Below are 19,755 nucleotides of genomic sequence, written 5' to 3'. Positions count from 1 at the left end.
TCCTGTGAAATAGTGACGTGCGACATACGCCTAGTTTCAGTGTAAATATGTGTGAGTATGTGGGTAGAGTCCAGTGTGTGCATAGAATCAGTGCTATTTAACAGTCTTGTTTAAAAGTCTTATGGCTTGGATGGTAGAAGCTGTTCAGGGTCCTGTTGGTTCCAGATTTGGTGCATTGGTACCGCTTGCCACGCGGTAGCAGAGAGAACAGTCTTTGACTTGGGTGGCTTTAATCTTTGACAATTTTTATGGCCCTCCTCTAACCCCACCTGGTATAGAGGTTCTGGATGGCAGGGAGTTCGGCCCCAGTGATGTCCTGGGCCGCATGCATTACCCTCTGTATCGCCTTGTGGTCGGATACCAAGCAGTTGCCATACCGAGTTGTGATGCAGCCAGTCAAGATGCTCTCGATGGTGCAGCTGTAGAACTTTTGAGGATCTGAGGGCACATGCCAAATCCAACCTCGTTTCGAAATGTCAAATTTCCAAGTGTTTGGTTAAGATTAAGTTTATGCATTAACTCCGAATGGTTATGGTAAGGCTTAAAGTTTGGGATAGGCTTAAAACAACAACAACAACAAAATGTTTTATCGCTGGATTCAAACATGCAAATCAAAACCTACTTGAAGGTGACAGCGTTCACTGTTGTCCCTAGTGGCCAGTTTCCACATCATCTCCTGACGTCCTCAGACATGGATATACGTCGAATAATGACTTGTATCCCGTGTGACCTGCCTGATTAATGGTGAGTTAGCCACTAACTCTGTGATTGGTGTGTATCAATGAGTGAGTTAGCAACTAGATCTGTGATTGTTGGGTGTAAAAGTGGGCCATTACAGACAGTGGCTGAGATGGATTCAGCTTGTCCGGTAACAAGGCACAAAGGCTCTACTGTGTCTATAACAGCCCTGTATAGATTTCTTGGACCACAATCATCCATCCATCATCTGTAACATGGCCCATTGCTGCTGGTTGAAGACATCACCTGTAACATGGCCCATTGCTGCTGGTTGAAGACATCACCTGTAACATGGCCCATTACTGCTGGTTGAAGACATCAGATGTAACATGGCCCATTGCTGCTGGTTGAAGACATCAGATGTAACATGGCCCATTACTGCTGGTTGAAGACATCAGATGTAACATGGCCCATTGCTGCTGGTTGAAGACATCAGATGTAACATGGCCCATTGCTGCTGGTTGAAGACATCAGATGTAACATGGCCCATTGCTGCTGGTTGAAGACATCATCTGTAACATGGCCCATTGCTGCTGGTTAAAGACATCACCTGTAACATTGACCACTGCTGCTGGTTGAAGACATCAGATGGCTTCTAAAGGACCAGAATGTTACAGTAGGTGATGGTGATTATGGTGATGGTGATGATGGCAATGACAAAGAGCATACTTTAAAAAAAATCTTAAACACCGTTATTCTTGGTTATCTGTGTTATATTGCACTAGTACTACTGCAATACTCAAACTTCAGGGACCATGGATTGTTATGCCCAGTAACTGTAATGAAAGTCTCAAAGTTTCCTACCCAGGCTAGAACTCACTCATTAACAGTGTTCAACCTTGGATGTCAAAGAATGTCACCCCATCCGTCTCAGGCATCTGTCTCTATTAATGCAGCACAGGTTTGCTGTCCTTCTTAATTAGACAACAGCTTCATCAAAGTCTGTCTGTCTCTCTCTCTCTCTGTGTTTGTCTGTCTCTCTTTCTGTCTCACTACTATGACTCTGTCTCTCTCTCTCTCTTACCCTCCCTCCCTCCCTCCCTCCCTCCCTCCCTCCCTCCCTCCCTCCCTCACACTGACTCTCTCTCTCTCTCTCTCTCTCTCTCCCTCCTCTTCCTCTATAACTTCTCTCCTGACAGGGGACATCATCTGGTACCGCTGTCATCCTGGCTTCACCCTGGTGGGGAGTGAGATCCTGACATGCAGACTGGGGGAGAGACTTCAGATGGATGGTCCTCCTCCCACATGTCAAGGTGTGCGTGTGTGCCTGCGTTCATTCGTTTTGCGTATGTGTGCGCGAGTGCGTGCCTGCATGCTTGCGCATGTGTGTGTTTTGTTTGTGGCAGCTGTAATTAAAACGGTTTAGTCATTAGGTATGCTGTTGTGATGCGTTCCGCCCACCTCTGTCACAGCCCCTTGTGATTCCAGTTTTCTATTCCAGTTCTCTCACTGTGTTTAGTGGACTAAACAGCTGTTGTCATTAATATATTACGGTGCCATATTTCTCTCCGGCATCCCATGGGTCATTTGGGGGTCTGGGGGACCACTGAATAAATTACAGGTACTCCTAGCATCCATTTGGTCTCCTGTTATGTGCCCATCCAGTGCAATGCCCGGCCCATGATGTGAGGTTTGACTCTACTGGAGTAATCCTGAGTCCAGGCTACCCTGACAGCTACCCCAACCTGCAGATGTGTATCTGGACCATCAATGTAGAGAAGGGCTACAACATCACCCTGTACTTCGAGACCTTCCAGACCGAGAGGGAGTTCGACATCCTAGAAGTCTTTGATGGTAGCTATAGTAGCGTTACACTAGCCTGGTGCCACAACTGTTTGTGCTATCTTGCCAACTCATGACAGTGGAAACATATATGGGACCAGGCTAGCATCACAAACTGTCATGTTTTTAAAACACGTCTGCTTTTGGCTCAGATTTGTATTGTTTTGAAACTGTCTTCTTGAGCTGCAGTGGCATTGTAAATGTAATCTTCGGAAATTGGGCATTAAAAAGCTGGAAGTTTTTGGTATTGAATGCAAAGCTTACAAAACTTTATATGACCACACTTTTGATGAATGCAACACAATACAACCACAATACCACTGAACAGATTTAGATGAATGCTGAAATGTCTAAAACCCCTTTGTGACAAACAGTGGTCAGCAGCCCCTCTTCGTTCTGGGTCATTGATGTAGCTGTTAGCCCTGTAGTTGGATGATTTACACCACAAATACATTCTTCCACAATCTGACTTATTGTTGGCATCCTTCCTTCCTTCCTTCCTTCGTTCCTTCCTTCCTTCCATTCCCTTCCCTTCCTTTCCCTTCCCTTCCTTCCTTCCTCTCTTCCCCCTCCCTACCTCTCTCACCCCCCCTCTCTCTCTACAGGCCCAAGTACTAACAGCCAGACTCTGGCCACCTTCAGTGGTGACGTCTCCGCGCCCTTCAACATCACTACGCCCGGCCACCAGCTCACACTGCGCTGGTCTTCTGACCACGGAACTAACAAGAAGGGCTTCCGTATCCGCTATGTTGGTGAGTATCAAAGTATGTATCCATTTAAATCACTCCTTTTCACTTGCACGTTTACGTCTTTTGAGAGTGAGAAATCCAGAGGGTGCGTGCGCGTGTGCTGTGTGTGTGTGTGTGTGTGTGTGTGTGTGTGTGTGTGTGTGTGTGTGTGTGTGTGTGTGTGTGTGTGTGTGTGTGTGTGTGTGTGTGTGTGTGTGTGTGTGTGTGTGTGTGTGTGTGTGTGTGTGTGTGTGTGTGTGTGTGTGTGTGTGTGTGTGTGTGTGTGTGTGTGTGTGTGTGTGTGTGTGTGTGTGTGTGTGTGAGAGTGGAAGAATAACAACAACGTGTCTACAGCATGTTTTGTAGCTACTCTAAAAACTTGCATGTGGAATATTGTGATTGTGCTCAATATTAGTTAAGTGGTAATGCTAAGTGATTAGGCCAATATATCCTTCAAACACCAGCTTCGAGGGCATTATCATTTTTATACAGTCGGTTGCCAACATATACAAATAATGATTGACATATTGTCATTAAAAATGTTATTTTGATTAATGTATTCATACTATTTCATCCTTCCACGAGATAAGTCCCGGTCGTTCGTTCTATTAGTTCAGTTGCCAGAGACGCGACCCAGTCGTTAAGTGTTTTTGTAAATTAAATCAACTCTGTGTGTCGTAAACAAATATACTAACATGTATTTACAAAACAAATATTGGTTTGTTCTGTTGTCATGAACTAGCCAACTACACAGCTAACAATCACTTCAAACTGAAGCAAACTGCATTTTGTGTTTTTCTATTGACATTTCCTTGTATATACGGTGTATTCGGACAATATTCAGACCCCTTGACTTTTTCCACATTTTGTTAAGTTACATTATTTTTCTAAACTGGATAAAATAAATGTGTGTTCCTCATCAATCTACACACACTACCCCATAATGACAAAGTGAAAATATATTTTGTAAATATTTTGCTAATTTATTGCAAATAAAAAACAGAAATACCTTATTAACATAAATATTCAGACCAATTGCTATAAGCCTCAAACTTTATCTCAGGTGCATCTTGTTTCCATTGATCATCCTTGATGTTTCTACGACTTGATTGGAGTCCACCTGTGGTAAATTCAAATGATTAAACATGATTTGGAAAAGCACACACTTGTCTATAACACCATGAGGGCGAAGGAATTGTCCGTAGAGTTCTGGGACAGGATTGTATCGAGGCACAGATCTGGGGAAGGGTACCAACACATTTCTGCAACATTGAAGGTCCCCAGGAACACAATAGCCTCCATCATTCTTATATGGAAGAAGTTTGGAACCACCAAGACTCTTCCTAGAGCTGGCCGCTCGGCCAAACTGAGCAAGCGGGGGAGAAGGACCTTGGTCAGGGAGATGACCAAGAACCCGATGGTCACTCTGACAGAGCTCCAGTGCTTCTGTGGAGATGGGAGAACCTTCCAGAAGGACAACTCTGCAGCGCTCCACAAATCAGACCTTTATGGTAGAGTGGCCAGACGGAAACCAGGCGGAAGCCACTCCGCCAAAAGACACATAAAGGACTTTTAGACCATGAGAAACAAGATTCTCTGTTCTGATGAAACCAAGATGGAACTATTTGGCCTGAATGCCAAGCGGCGCGTCTGGAGAAAACATGGCACCATCCCTACGGTGAAGCATGGTGGTGGCAGCATGGCTGGGACTTGGAGACTACTCAGGATCGAGGGAAAGATGAACGGAGCAAAGTACAGATTGATCCTTAATGAAAACCTGCTCTAGAGCGCTCAGGACCTCAGACTGGGGCGAAGGTTCACCTTCCAACAGGACAACGACCCTAAGCACACAGCCAAGACAATGCAGGAGTGGCTTTGGGACAAGTCTCTGAATGTCCTTGAGTGGCCCAGCCAGAGCCCAGACTTGACTCGATTGAACATCTCTGGAGAGACCTGAAAATAGCTGTGCAGCGACGCTCCCCATCCAACCTGACAGAGCTTGAGAGGATCTGCAGAGAAGAATGGTAGAAACTCCCCGAATACAGGTGTGTCAAGCTTGTAATGTCATACCCACAAAGACTTGAGGCTGTAATCGCTGCCAAAGGGTCTGAATACTTATGTAAAAAAATATTTATTTTTAAATAAATTTGCTAACATTTCTAAAATCCTGTTTTTGCTTTTTCATTATGGTGTATTGTGTGTATGTTCATGGAGGGAAAAACTCCATTTAATCCATTAATCCAGCTGTAACATAGCAAAATGTGGGAAAAAATCAAGGGGTCTGAATACTTTCCAAATACACTGTATCTATTACATTTGAGTAATTTATCATCCATTTATCATCAATTTTAGTCATCCATACAAATTATGCTGATTCATGATTTCGACTGGCTGAGAAAAGCTACCAGCCTGTCTGTCTCGTCCCGAATCCTGACGCGTTCATTACTATGGGACAGCTGGAGATCGATATTGAAACAATGTTGCAAATGTCGGGGAGATAGACAGCCAGGTTTATAAAATCTGCGCTGTTGAAAGTCAAATGATAGTCTAAAAGAAACGGGAGATAATGTCTAAATGGTTTTTATAGTGGAGATCAAGTTTATAAATTGCCTGGCTGGACTGATGAGACAGTGGATTGGGCAGTCAGATGGAATTGTGAGTAGGCATTTCAACGTCATAGCCTTAGCCGATGGTAACTTGTGGAATAGATACCGGCTGGAACGCAGTTTTAACCAATCAGCATCCAGGATTAGACCCAACCGTTGTATAATTAAGCAATAATGTCTGAGAACCCAGGAATTATCGTGTGACAACTCCCAACAAGTGCTATTCTGAGTCCCAAGGCTGGTTGATGACAGCCAGTGCTTGCCTCTTTTTTTGGCGGAGAACGTGACGTCCACTCATGTCATTCCTAGCTAAAATGGCACTCCAGCACTTTCTGTTCTCCATGTTAGGGGCTGCCAATAACTCTTAAGTGATCTCTCACACCGATGGCCACTCACAGCCATTATTTCCCCTGCCTCCAGGCCCCCAACTGTTACAAACCAAATAATAGCATGGAACACTAATGTGTGGATGCTTTTTTCCCGACGGAGATGAGGTTTCTGAATTTCCTGGCTGGGCTGCGGGACAGTGGAATTATGAGATTAATACGTCAATGGTATTTTGTGGCAGTTGTTGTCCCACAACTCCCACATATCAATTAATCAGCCTCCAGGATACAAACGTTTTTTAATAATCAATGTGTGTCTGTCTTACCATGGGGTATTGACAAATGTAAAATGTGCAGAGTATTGATGCATGTGAATACACTGTCAGGGAGGTCAGCCCACATTTTCAGCACGACCGTTGAGGTACAGAGACCAGCACAGTAAATAGATTGTGCTCTAAGCTATGGCCTCATTCTCTGACTGGTTAAAACCATGGGCCTAGTGGCGCTACAGATGTCAGTGGAGATGACAGTCAGGGCCTGGGGACCCTAAACAACCACAGAGATGGGTCTCCCCCACACTACACACTCTGCTGACTGGCTAGAGCAGAGCAGGCGGGCAGGCCTGGGACAGACGGGGTCAAGTGTTGGTCAGAGCAGTTGGTCAGAGCTGTGACAGCCAGCCTGTCCCTAATGGACCAATGTGTTAGCTGTGACAGCCAGCCTGTCCCTAATGGACCAATGTGTGACACAGTGTGAGAAGCTATAGTAGTAGTAGTGACACAGCAGACTGTAGTACTAGGACGATAGCTTGTGAGGAACAAGGCTATACCAGAGCCATGCATTTAAAGGCCATTGAGGTTTCTGCATTATGATGCATTTACATGACACGACATCGCCAGCAGCATACCACCCTGCATAGCACTGCTGGCTTGCTTCTGAAGCTAAGCAGGGTTGGTCCTGGTCAGTCCCTGGATGGGAGACCAGATGCTGCTGGAAGTGGTGTTGGAGGGCCAGTAGGAGGCACTCTTTCCTCTGGTCTAAACAATATCCCAATGCCCCAGGGCAGTGATTGGGGACACTGTCCTGTATAGGGTGCCGTCTTTCGGATGGGACGTTAAACGGGTGTCCTGACTCTCTGAGGTCATTAAAGATCCCATGGCACTTATCGTAAGAGTAGGGGTGTTAACCCCGGTGTCCTGGCTAAATTCCCAATCTGGCCCTCAAACCATCATGGTCACCTAATAATCCCCAGTTTACAATGGCTCATTCATCCCCCTCCTCTCCCCTGTAACTATTCCCCAGGTCGTTGCTGCAAATGAGAACGTGTTCTCAGTCAACTTACCTGGTAAAATAACGGTAAAATAAATAAATAAATAAAATAAAAAAATGTTAGCGACTCATTAACATTACATTGGGAATATTTTAGGAATGCTATGTAACTGAATGTCTACAATTAGAACGATATTCAACATTCTAGAAGTTGGCCCAATTCTCTAAATATATGTTTGTGGACTATACTAAGGCCAGGTAGAACTAAACAGGCCAGGAGTAGGACTGGGCCCAGAGTAGGTGAGACTGAACAGGCCCAGAGTAGTTGAGACTGAACAGGCCCAGAGTAGTTGAGACTGAACAGGCCCAGAGTAGGTAGGACTGAACAGGCCCAGAGTAGGTAGGACTGAACAGGCCCAGAGTAGGTAGGACTGAACAGGCCCAGAGTAGGTGAGACTGAACAGGCCCAGAGTAGGTGAGACGGAACAGGCCCAGAGTACGTAGGACTGAACAGGCCCAGAGTAGGTGAGACTGAACAGGCCCAGAGTAGGTGAGACTGAACAGGACCAGAGTAGGTGAGACTGAACAGGCCCAGAGTAGGTAGGACTGAACAGGTCCAAGTTAGGTTGGTCTGAAAAGGCCCAGAGTAGGTAGGACTGAACAGGCCCAGAGTAGGTGAGACTGAACAGGCCCAGAGTAGGTGAGACGGAACAGGCCCAGAGTAGGTGAGACTGAACAGGCCCAGAGTAGGTAGGACTGAACAGGCCCAGAGTAGGTGAGACGGAACATTCCCAGAGTAGGTAGGACTGAACAGGCCCAGAGTAGGTAGGACTGAACAGGCCCAGAGTAGGTAGGACTGAACAGGCCCAGAGTAGGTGAGACTGAACAGGCCCAGAGTAGGTGAGACTGAACAGGTCCAAGTTAGGTTGGTCTGAAAAGGCCCAGAGTAGGTGAGACTGAACAGGCCCAGAGTAGGTGAGACGGAACAGGCCCAGAGTAGGTAGGACTGAACAGGCCCAGAGTAGGTGAGACTGAACAGGCCCAGAGTAGGTGAGACTGAACAGGCCCAGAGTAGGTGAGACTGAACAGGCCCAGAGTAGGTGAGACTGAACAGGCCCAGAGTAGGTAGGACTGAACAGGCCCAGAGTAGGTAGGGCTGAACAGGCCCAGAGTAGGTAGGACTGAACAGGCCCAGAGTAGGTGAGACTGAACAGGCCCAGAGTAGGTAGGACTGAACAGGCCCAGAGTAGGTAGGGCTGAACAGGCCCAGAGTAGGTAGGACTGAACAGGCCCCGAGTAGGTAGGACTGAACAGGCCCAGAGTAGGTAGGGCTGAACAGGCCCAGAGTAGGTAGGACTGAACAGGCCCAGAGTAGGTAGGACTGAACAGGCCCAGAGTAGGTGAGACTGAACAGGCCCAGAGTAGGTAGGGCTGAACAGGCCCAGAGTAGGTGAGACGGAACAGGCCCAGAGTAGGTGAGACTGAACAGGCCCAGAGTAGGTGAGACGTAACAGGCCCTGAGTAGGTAGGACTGAACAGGTCCAGAGTAGGTGAGACAGAACAGGTCCAAGTTAGGTTGGTCTGAAAAGGCCCAGAGTAGGTAGGGTTGAACAGGTCCAGAGTAGGTAGGGCTGAACAGGCCCAGAGTAGGTAGGGCTGAACAGGCCCAAGTTAGGTTGGTCTGAAAAGGCCCAGAGTAGGTAGGACTGAACAGGCCCAGAGTAGGTGAGACTGAACAGGCCCAGAGTAGGTGAGACTGAACAGGCCCAGAGTAGGTAGGACTGAACAGGCCCAGAGTAGGTGAGACTGAACAGGCCCAGAGTAGGTAGGGCTGAACAGGTCCAGAGTAGGTGAGACAGAACAGGTCCAAGTTAGGTAGGACTGAACAGGCCCAGAGTAGGTGAGACTGAACACGCCCAGAGTAGGTAGGACTGAACAGGCCCAGAGTAGGTGAGACTGAACAGGCCCAGAGTAGGTAGGACTGAACAGGCCCAGAGTAGGTAGGACTGAACAGGCCCAGAGTAGGTAGGACTGAACAGGCCCAGAGTAGGTAGGACTGAACAGGCCCAGAGTAGGTAGGACTGAACAGGCCCAGAGTAGGTAGGACTGAACAGGCCCAGAGTAGGTAGGACTGAACAGGCCCAAGTTAGGTTGGTCTGAAAAGGCCCAGAGTAGGTAGGGCTGAACAGGTCCAAGTTAGGTTGGTCTGAAAAGGCCCAGAGTAGGTAGGACTGAACAGGCCCAGAGTAGGTAGGACTGAACAGGCCCAGAGTAGGTAGGGCTGAACAGGCCCAGAGTAGGTAGGACTGAACAGGCCCAGAGTAGGTAGGGCTGAACAGGCCCAGATTAGGTAGGGCTGAACAGGCCCAAGTTAGGTTGGTCTGAAAAGGCCCAGAGTAGGTAGGACTGAACAGGCCCAGAGTAGGTGAGACTGAACAGGCCCAGAGTAGGTGAGACTGAACAGGCCCAGAGTAGGTAGGACTGAACAGGCCCAGAGTAGGTAGGGCTGAACAGGCCCAGAGTAGGTAGGATTGAACAGGCCCAGAGTAGGTAGGGCTGAACAGGCCCAGAGTAGGTAGGACTGAACAGGCCCAGAGTAGGTGAGACTGAACAGGCCCAGAGTAGGTGAGACTGAACAGGCCCAGAGTAGGTGAGACTGAACAGGTCCAGAGTAGGTAGGGCTGAACAGGCCCAGAGTAGGTAGGGCTGAACAGGCCCAGAGTAGGTAGGACTGAACAGTCCCAGAGTAGGTAGGACTGAACAGGCCCAGAGTAGGTAGGACTGAACAGGCCCAGAGTAGGTGAGACGGAACAGGTCCAAGTTAGGTAGGACTGAACAGGCCCAGAGTAGGTAGGGCTGAACAGGCCCAGAGTAGGTAGGACTGAACAGGCCCAGAGTAGGTAGGACTGAACAGGCCCAGAGTAGGTAGGACTGAACAGGCCCAGAGTAGGTGAGACGGAACAGGTCCAAGTTAGATAGGACTGAACAGGCCCAGAGTAGGTAGGGCTGAACAGGCCCAGAGTAGGTAGAGCTGAACAGGCCCAGAGTAGGTAGGGCTGAACAGGCCCAGAGTAGGTAGGACTGAACAGGCCCAGAGTAGGTAGGGCTGAACAGGCCCAGAGTAGGTAGGACTGAACAGGCCCAGAGTAGGTAGGGCTGAACAGGCCCAAGTTAGGTTGGTCTGAAAAGGCCCAGAGTAGGTAGGACTGAACAGGCCCAGAGTAGGTGAGACTGAACAGGTCCAAGTTAGGTAGGACTGAACAGGCCCAGAGTAGGTAGGGCTGAACAGGCCCAGAGTAGGTAGGGCTGAACAGGCCCAGAGTAGGTAGGACTGAACAGGCCCAGAGTAGGTAGGGCTGAACAGGCCCAGAGTAGGTAGGACTGAACAGGCCCAAGTTAGGTAGGACTGAACAGGCCCAGAGTAGGTAGGACTGAACAGGCCCAGAGTAGGTAGGACTGAACAGGCCCAGAGTAGGTAGGGCTGAACAGGCCCAGAGTAGGTAGGACTGAACAGGCCCAGAGTAGGTAGGACTGAACAGGCCCAGAGTAGGTAGGACTGAACAGGCCCAGAGTAGGTGAGACTGAACAGGCCCAGAGTAGGTGAGACTGAACAGGTCCAGAGTAGGTAGGACTGAACAGGCCCAGAGTAGGTGAGACGGAACAGGCCCAGAGTAGGTAGGACTGAACAGGCCCAGAGTAGGTGAGACTGAACAGGCCCAGAGTAGGTAGGACTGAACAGGCCCAGAGTAGGTAGGACTGAACAGGCCCAGAGTAGGTAGGACTGAGCAGGCCCAGAGTAGGTGAGACTGAACACGCCCAGAGTAGGTAGGACTGAAAAGGCCCAGAGTAGGTAGGACTGAACAGGCCCAGAGTAGGTAGGACTGAACAGGTCCAAGTTAGGTTGGTCTGAACAGGCCCAGAGTAGGTAGGACTGAACAGGCCCAGAGTAGGTGAGACTGAACAGGCCCAGAGTAGGTAGGACTGAACAGGCCCAGAGTAGGTAGGACTGAACAGGCCCAGAGTAGGTAGGACTGAACAGGTCCAAGTTAGGTTGGTCTGAACAGGCCTAGGGTAGATACAGTTGAAGTGGGAAGTTTACATACACCTTAGCCAAATACATTTAAACTCAGTTTTTCACAATTCCTGACATTTCATCCTGGTAAAAATTCCCTGTCTTTGGTCAGTTAGGATCACCACTATATTTTAAGAATGTGAAATGTCAGAATAGTAGTAGAGAGAATTATTTATGCTTTTATTTCTTTCATCACATTCCAAGTGGGTCAGAAATTTACATACACTCAATTTGTATTTGGTAGCATTGCCTTTAAATAGTTTAACTTGGGTCAAATGTTTCGGGTAGCCTTCCACAAGCTTACCACGATAAGTTGGGTGAATTTTGGCCCATTCCTTCTGACAGAGCTGGTGTAACTGAGTCAGGTTTGTAGGCGTCCTTGCTCGCACACGCTTTTTCAGTTCTGCCCACACATTTTCTATAGGATTGAGGTCAGGGGCTTTGTGATGGCCACTCCAATACCTTGACTTTGTTGTCCTTAAACCATTTTGCCACAACTTTGGAAGTATGCTTGGAGTCATTGTCCATTTGGAAGACCCATTTGCCACCAAGCTTTAACATCCTGACTGATGTCTTGAGATGTTGCTTCAATATATCCACATAATTTTCTTGCCTCATGATGCCATCTATTTTGTGAAGTGCACCAGTCCCTCCTGCAGCAAAGCACCCCCACAACATGATGCTGCCACCCCCGTGCTTTAAGGTTGGGATGGTGTTCTTTGGCTTGCAAGCTTCTCCTTTTTCTTCCAAACATAACGATGGTCATTATGGCCAAACCGTTCTACTTTTGTTTTATCAGACTAGAGGACATTTCTCCAAAAAGTACGATCTTTGTCCCCGTGTGCAATTGCAAACCGTAGTCAAGGCTTCTTCCTTGCTGAGCGGCCTTTCAGGTTATGTCAATATAGGACTCATTTTACTGTGGATATAGATACTTTTGTACCTGTTTCCTCCAGCATCTCCAGCAAGAGTCCTTTGCTGTTGTTCTGGGATTGATTTGCACTTTTCGCACCAAAGTACGTTCATCTCTAAGAGATCCTTGCGATCTAAGAGATCTCCATCCTGAGCGGTATGACGGCTGCGTGGTCCCATGGTGTTTATACTTGTGTGCTATTGTTTGTACAGATGAACATGGTACCTTCAGGCATTTGGAAATTGCTCCCAAGGATGAACCAGACTTGGCTTTGTTCTTTTGATTTTCCCATGATGTCAAGTTTGAAGGTTGGCCTTGAAATACATCCACAGGTACACCTCCAATGGACTCAAATTATGTCAATTAGCCTATCAGAAGCTTCTAAAGCCATGACATCGTTTTCTTGAATTTTCCAAGCTGTTTAAAGGCACAGTAATCATTTCATGGTAGAGTCTACACCTGTTGTATTTGGAGCTTGTGACAAATAACATTTGATTTGATACTTCAGTCACTCTTTCTATCAGAGAAACAGACTAGAAATAACAAGCATAATTGTTTGTGGTGTGGGCGAAGCGTCAATGAATAGTATAGTCTATTGTAACACTGTGCTTATTTGGTTTTCAAAGGAGAAGTTGTTCTTGAGTTGCTAAAAATCTCTGCCTCATCGTGTTTGTTTTGTTGTAGATAACCCAGTTACATTTCTGAGACTTTTTCCAAATGAAATAATAACGTGCATTGTGAAAATGACTCCATGCCTCGGAAATTGCTGGTATCTCATAACATGTAGTCATGCAGCTGGGAGAACTAGTCATTTGGCACTCAGGATGTGCGCCAGGAGATTTGCTGGGGGATAACTTCCTCGCTTGTTAAAGTATGCAAGAGATTTTGGGTAAATCTGCTTTGAAGTGTTGTGACGCTCAAGCTAAAGTCAAGCATCTCTCTCTCTCTCTCTCTCCCATCTCTGTCTCTCTCCCTTCCATCTCTCTCTCTCTCTCCCTTCCATCTCTGACTCTCTCCCTTCCGTCTCTCTCTGTCTCTCTCTCTGTCTGTCTGTCTCTCTCTCTCTCTCTCTCCCATCCATCTCTCTCTGACTCTCTCTCTGTCTGTCTGTGTCTCTCTCTCTCTCCCTTCAATTTCTCTCTGACTCTCTCTCTGTCTGTCTGTCTCTCTCTCTCTCCCTTCCATCTCTCTCTGACTCTCTCTCTCTGTCTGTCTGTGTCTCTCTCTCTCTCTCTCTCCCTTCCATCTCTCTCTGACTCTCTCTCTCTGTCTGTCTGTGTGTGTCTCTCTCTCCCTTCCATCTCTCTCTGACTCTCTCTCTGTCTGTCTGTGTCTCTCTCTCTCCCTTTCATCTCTCTCTGACTCTCTCTCTGTCTGTCTGTGTCTCTCTCTCCCCCTTTCATCTCTCTCTGACTCTCTCTGTCTGTCTATGTCTCTCTCTCTCCCTTCCATCTCTCTCTGACTCTCTCTCTCTCTCTCTGTCTGTCTGTCTCTCTCTCTCTCTCTCCCTTCCATCTCTCTCTGATTCTCTCTGTCTGTTTGTGTCTTTCTCTCTCCCTTCCATCTCTCTCTGTCTCTGTCTGTCTGTGTGTCTCTCTCTCTCCCTTCCATCTCTCTCTGACTCTCTCTCTGTCTGTCTGTGTCTCTCTCTCCCTTTCATCTCTCTCTGATTCTCTCTCTGTCTGTCTGTGTGTCTCTCTCTCTCTCTCTCTCCCTATCCCTTCCATCTCTCTCTGATTCTCTCTCTGTCTGTCTGTGTCTCTCTCTCTCACTCTTTCGCTCCCTTCCATCTCTCTCTGACTCTCTCTCTCTGTCTCTCTGTGTCTCTCTCTCTCCCTTCCATCTCTCTCTGACTCTCTCTCTCTGTCTGTATGTGTGTCTCTCTCTCTCTTTCTCTCCCTTCCATCTCTCTCTGACTCTCTCTCTGTCTGTCTGTCTCTCTCTCTCTCTCTATCCCTTCCATCTCTCTCTGACTCTCTCTGTATGTCTGTGTGTCTCTCTCTCTCCCTTCCATTTCTCTCTGATTCTCTCTCTGTCTGTCTGTCTGTCTGTCTCTCTCTCTCTCTCTCTCTCCCTTCCACCTCTCTCTGATTCTCTCTCTGTCTGTCTGTGTATCTCTCTCTTTCTCTCTCTCCCTTCCATCTCTCTCTGATTCTCTCTCTGTCTGTCTGTGTCTCTCTCTCTCTCTCTTTCTCTCCCTTCCATCTCTCTCTGACTCTCTCTCTCTGTCTGTCTGTCTGTCTCTCTCTCCACCTTCCATCTCTCTCTGACTCTCTCTCTGTCTGTCTGTGTGTCTCTCTCTCTCTTTCTCTCCCTTCCATCTCTCTCTGACTCTCTCTCTGTCTGTCTCTCTCTCTCTCGCTATCCCTTCCATCTCTCTCTGACTCTCTCAGTCTGTCTGTGTGTCTCTTTGTCTCCCTTCCATCTCTCTCTGACTCTCTCTCTGTCTGTCTCTCTCTCTCTCCCTTCCATCTCTCTCTGACTCTCTCTGTCTGACTTTGTCTCTCTCTCTCTCCCTTCCATCTCTCTCTGATTCTCTCTCTGTCTGTCTGTGTATCTCTCTCTTTCTCTCTCTCCCTTCCATCTCTCTCTGATTCTCTCTCTGTCTGTCTGTGTCTCTCTCTCTCTCTCTTTCTCTCCCTTCCATCTCTCTCTGACTCTCTCTCTCTCTGTCTGTCTGTCTCTCTCTCTCTCCACCTTCCATCTCTCTCTGACTCTCTCTCTGTCTGTCTGTGTGTCTCTCTCTCTCTTTCTCTCCCTTCCATCTCTCTCTGACTCTCTCTCTGTCTGTCTCTCTCTCTCTCGCTATCCCTTCCATCTCTCTCTGACTCTCTCAGTCTGTCTGTGTGTCTCTTTCTCTCCCTTCCATCTCTCTCTGACTCTCTCTCTGTTTGTCTCTCTCTCTCTCCCTTCCATCTCTCTCTGACTCTCTCTGTCTGACTTTGTCTCTCTCTCTCTCCCTTCCATCTCTCTCTGATTATCTCTCTGTCTATATGTGTCTCTCTCTCTCTCCCTTCCATCTCTCTCTGATTCTCTCTCTGTCTGTGTCTCTCTCTCTCTCCCTTCCATCTCTCTCTGATTCTCTCTCTGTCTGTCTGTGTCTCTCTCTCTCTCCCTTCCATCTCTCTCTGATTCTCTCTCTGCCTGTCTGTGTGTCTCTCTCTCTTTCTCTTTCTCCCTCCCATCTCTGTCTGTCTGTCTGTCTATCTGTCTCTCTGTCTCTCTCAATTCAATTCAACGGGCTTTATTGGCATGGAAAACATATGTTCACTTTTGCCAAAACAACTTAAATGGATTTAAAAAGTGCAATAAACAATAAAAAGTGAACGGTAAATGTTACACTCACACAAGTTCCAAAATAATAAAGTATTTACAATGGTATGTCTCTCTCTCTCTGTCTCTGTCTCTGTCTCTGTCTCTGTCTCTCTCAATTCAATTCAATTTAAGGGCTTTATTGACATGGGACATATATGTTAACGTTGTCAAAGCAATTGAAGTAGATAAACAAATGTGAAATAAACATAAATATGGGTTGTATTTACAATGGTGTTTGTTCTTCACTGGTTGACCTTTTCTTGTAGCAACAGGTCACAAATCTTGTTGCTGTGATGGCACACTGGGATTTCACCCAGTAGATATTGTTTTTTTACATTTATTTTCTTATTCTTTGTGGATCTGTGTAATCTGAGGGAAATGTGTGTCTCTAATATGGTCATACATTGGGCAGGAGGTTAGGAAGTACAGCTCAGTTTCCATCTCATTTTGTAGGCTGTGAGCACATAGCCTGTCTTCTCTTGAGAGCCATGTCTGCCTACGGCGGCCTCTCTCAATAGCAGGGCTATGCTCACTGAGTCTGTACATAGTCAAACCTTTCCTTAAGTTTGGGTCAGTCACAGTGGTCAGGTATTCTGCCACTATGTACTCACTGTTTAGGGCCAAATAGCATTCTAGTTTTATCAGTTTTTTTGTACAATCTTTCCAATGTGTCAAGTAATTATCTTTTTGTTTTCTCATGATTTGGTTGAGTCTTAATGTGTTGCTGTCCTGGGGCTCTGTGGAGTCTGTGTTTGTGAACAGAGCCCCACAACCAGCTTACTTAGGAGACTCTTCTCCAGGTTCATCTCTCTGTAGGTGATGGCTTTGTTAAGGAAGGTTAGGGAATCGCTTCCTTTTAGGTGGTTGTAGAATTTAACGTCTCTTTTCTGGATTTGATAATTAGTGGGTATCGGCATAATTCCACTCTGCCATCATTATTTGCTGTTTTACGTTGTACACATAAAACAGAATTCTGCATGTAGAGTCTCAATTTGGTGTTTGTCCCATTTTGTGAATTCTTGGTTGGTGAGAGGACCCCAGACATCACAACCATAAAGGGCAGTGGGTTCTTTAACTGATTCCAGTATTTTTAGCCAGATCTTAATTGGTATGTCGGATTTTATGTTCCTTTTGATGGCATAGAATGCCTTTCTTACCTTGTCTCTCAGATCGTTCACAGCTTTGTGGAAGTTACCTGTGCCGCTGATGTCTCGTGTGCTCCCTCTCCGGCCCCTAGGTCACCAGGCTGCTCGTTATGGCGCACACCTGTCACCATCATTACGCGCACCTCCATCACCTCCATCACTTCCCTGATTACCTTTCCTATATATGCCACTCTCTTTGGTTCCTTCCCCATTGTCTCTGTTTCATGTCTGTGTGCTGTTAGTGTTTCATGTTCTGTATTATGTTCTGTTTATTTTATCAAAACACTCACACCCTGAACTTGCTTCCCGACTCTCAGCGCACGTCGTTACAGCTGATGTTTAAGTTATGTATAGTTTTTTTGTGTGCTCTAGGACAACGGTGTCTAGATGGAATTTGTGGTCCTGGCGACTGGATCTTTTTTGGAACACCATTATTTTGGTCTTACTGAGATTTACTGTCAGGGTTCAGGTTTGACAGAATCTGTGCAGAAGATCTAGGTGCTGCTGTAGGCCCTCCTTGTTTGGTGACAGAAGCACCAGATCATCAGCAAACAATATACATTGGACTTCAGATTCTAGAAGGCTGAGGCCGGTTGTTGCAGACTGTTCTTGTGCCCTCGCCAATTCACACGGCCCTGTGGAAAGAAATGTGTGTTTTTTGCCAATTTTAACCGTAGACTTGTTTGTGTACATGGATTTTATAATGTTGAATGTATTCCCCCAAGACCACTTTCCATCAATTTATATAGCAGACCATCATGCCAAATTGAGTTGAAGGCTTTTTTGAAATAAAAAAAACAAGAGAAGACTTTGCCTTTGTTTTGGTTTGTTGGTTTGTTTGTCAATCAGGGTGTGCAGTGTGAATATGTGGTCTGTCGTACGATAATTTGGTAAAAAGCCAATTTGACATTTGCTCAATACATTGTTTTCACTGAGGAAATGTACAAGTCTGCTGTTAATGATAATGCAGAGGATTTTCCCAAGGTTGCTGTTGACGCATATCCCACGGTAGTTATTGGGGTCAAATTTGTCTCCACTTTGTGGATTGGGGTGATCTGTCCTTAGTTGCAAATATTGGGGAAGATGCCAGAGCTAAGGATGTTAGAGTTTAAGTATAGCCAATTTGAATTTATTGTCTGTATATTTTATCATTTCATTGAGGATACCATCAACAACACAAGCCTTTTTGGGTTGGAGGGTTTTTATTTTGTCCTGTAGTTCATTCAACGTAATTGGAGAATCCAGTGGGTTTTGGTTATTTTTGCTGTTTGTTCTTTGTTATAGAGCCAAAAAGGTTGGACAAGTGGTTTGCCCATACATCTCCATTTTGGATGGATAACTCTTTGTGTTTGTTTACTGTGTTACAATTTTCCCAGAAATGGTTGGATTCTTCAATTACATTGAGCAGATTTCTGACGTGCTGTTCCTTCTTCTTCTTTGTTTAGATTTCCTACTGCCAAGTTTATTTATTTATTTATTTATTTTACCGTTATTTTACCAGGTAAGTTGACTGAGAACACGTTCTCATTTGCAGCAACGACCTGGGGAATAGTTACAGGGGAGAGGAGGGGGATGAATGAGCCAATTGTAAACTGGGGATTATTAGGTGACCGTGATGGTTTGAGGGCCAGATTGGGAATTTAGCCAGGACACCGGGGTTAACACCCCTACTCTTACGATAAGTGCCATGGGATCTTTAATGACCTCAGAGAGTCAGGACACCCGTTTAACGTCCCATCCGAAAGACGGCACCCTACACACAGTGCAGTGTCCCCAATCACTGCCCTGGGGCATTGGGATATTTTATTAGACCAGAGGAAAGAGTGCCTCCTACTGGCCCTCCAATACCACTTCCAGCAGCATCTGGTCTCCCATCCAGGGACTGACCAGGACCAACCCTGCTTAGCTTCAGAAGCAAGCCAGCAGTGGTATGCAGGGTGGTATGCTTACATATTCACTATTACAGTGGAACATTTTGTCTGGGAAGTTGTCTAAAAGGGATTGAATTAGTTGTCTAATTGTTTTTTGCTAAGTTTCCACACTACTTTCCTTCCATCTATAGCATTTCTTAATATTCTTCAGTTCCTTTGGCTTTGATGCCTTGTGATTGAGTATTGCTCTGTTCAAGTAGACTGATTTTTGCTGTGACCTGATAGGGGTGTCAGTGAGTTGACTGTGAACTCTCTGAGAGACTCTGGGTTGAGGTCAGTGATAAAGTAGTATGCAGTACTACTGCCAAGAGATGATCTATAGGTGTACCTACCATAGGAGTCCCCTTGAAGCCTACCATTGACAATGTACATACCCAGCGTGCTGCAGTTGTTGGTTATGTTGTGCCTAGGGGGGCATATTGGGGAGGGAATGCTGTCACCTCCAAGTAGGTGTTTCTCCCCCTGTGGGTGTCAGGTTCTTGTCTGGTTCTGGCATTTAGGTCGCCACAGACTAGTACATGTCCATGGGTCTGGAAATTATTGATTTCCCCCTCCAGGATGGAGAAGCTGTCTTCATTAAAGTATGGGGATTCTAGTGGGGGGATATAGGTAGCACACAGGAGGACATTTTTCTTCTTCTTAAGATCATTTCCTTTTTAATTTCTAGCCAGATGTAAAATGTTCCTGTTTTGATGAATTTAATAGAGTGAGTTGGGTCTGCTCTATACCAAATTAACATACCACCTGAGTCCCTTCCCTGTTTCACACCTGGTAGTTTGGTGGATGGGACTACCAGCTCTCTGTAACCTAGAGTGCAACCAGTGGGTCCGTCTCCTCTAAATCATGTTTCTTGTAGGATGACAATGTCTGTATTTCCAGGTGAAGTCCAGGTTCCTGCTCTTTAGGCCAAAGGCAGATGACCTCAGGCCT

The 19,755-nt window shown here is 46.5% G+C and overlaps 1 protein-coding gene across 5 annotated transcripts in view; it reads left to right on the top strand.

Moving 5' to 3' along the window:
- The window catches only part of LOC129820230 (CUB and sushi domain-containing protein 3-like), an 805,004-nt gene that overhangs the window by 664,944 nt on the left and 120,305 nt on the right, over positions 1-19,755 (top strand). For 3 of the 5 annotated variants that reach the window (XM_055877256.1, XM_055877255.1, XM_055877253.1), the window contains 3 exons: positions 1,878-1,991; positions 2,344-2,532; positions 3,126-3,284. In XM_055877256.1, coding sequence (XP_055733231.1) covers positions 1,878-1,991; positions 2,344-2,532; positions 3,126-3,284 — 462 coding nt within the window. The remainder of the gene's footprint in view (positions 1-1,877; positions 1,992-2,343; positions 2,533-3,125; positions 3,285-19,755) is intronic. The other 2 variants (XM_055877257.1, XM_055877254.1) reach the window with 1 other exon arrangement.

This window comes from Salvelinus fontinalis, chromosome 22 (assembly GCF_029448725.1).
Source record: "Salvelinus fontinalis isolate EN_2023a chromosome 22, ASM2944872v1, whole genome shotgun sequence".
Classification (NCBI taxonomy): Eukaryota; Metazoa; Chordata; class Actinopteri; order Salmoniformes; family Salmonidae; genus Salvelinus; species Salvelinus fontinalis.
The sequence above is the reverse complement of the archived record's forward strand: the minus strand, read 5'-3'. Positions and strand labels throughout refer to the sequence as shown.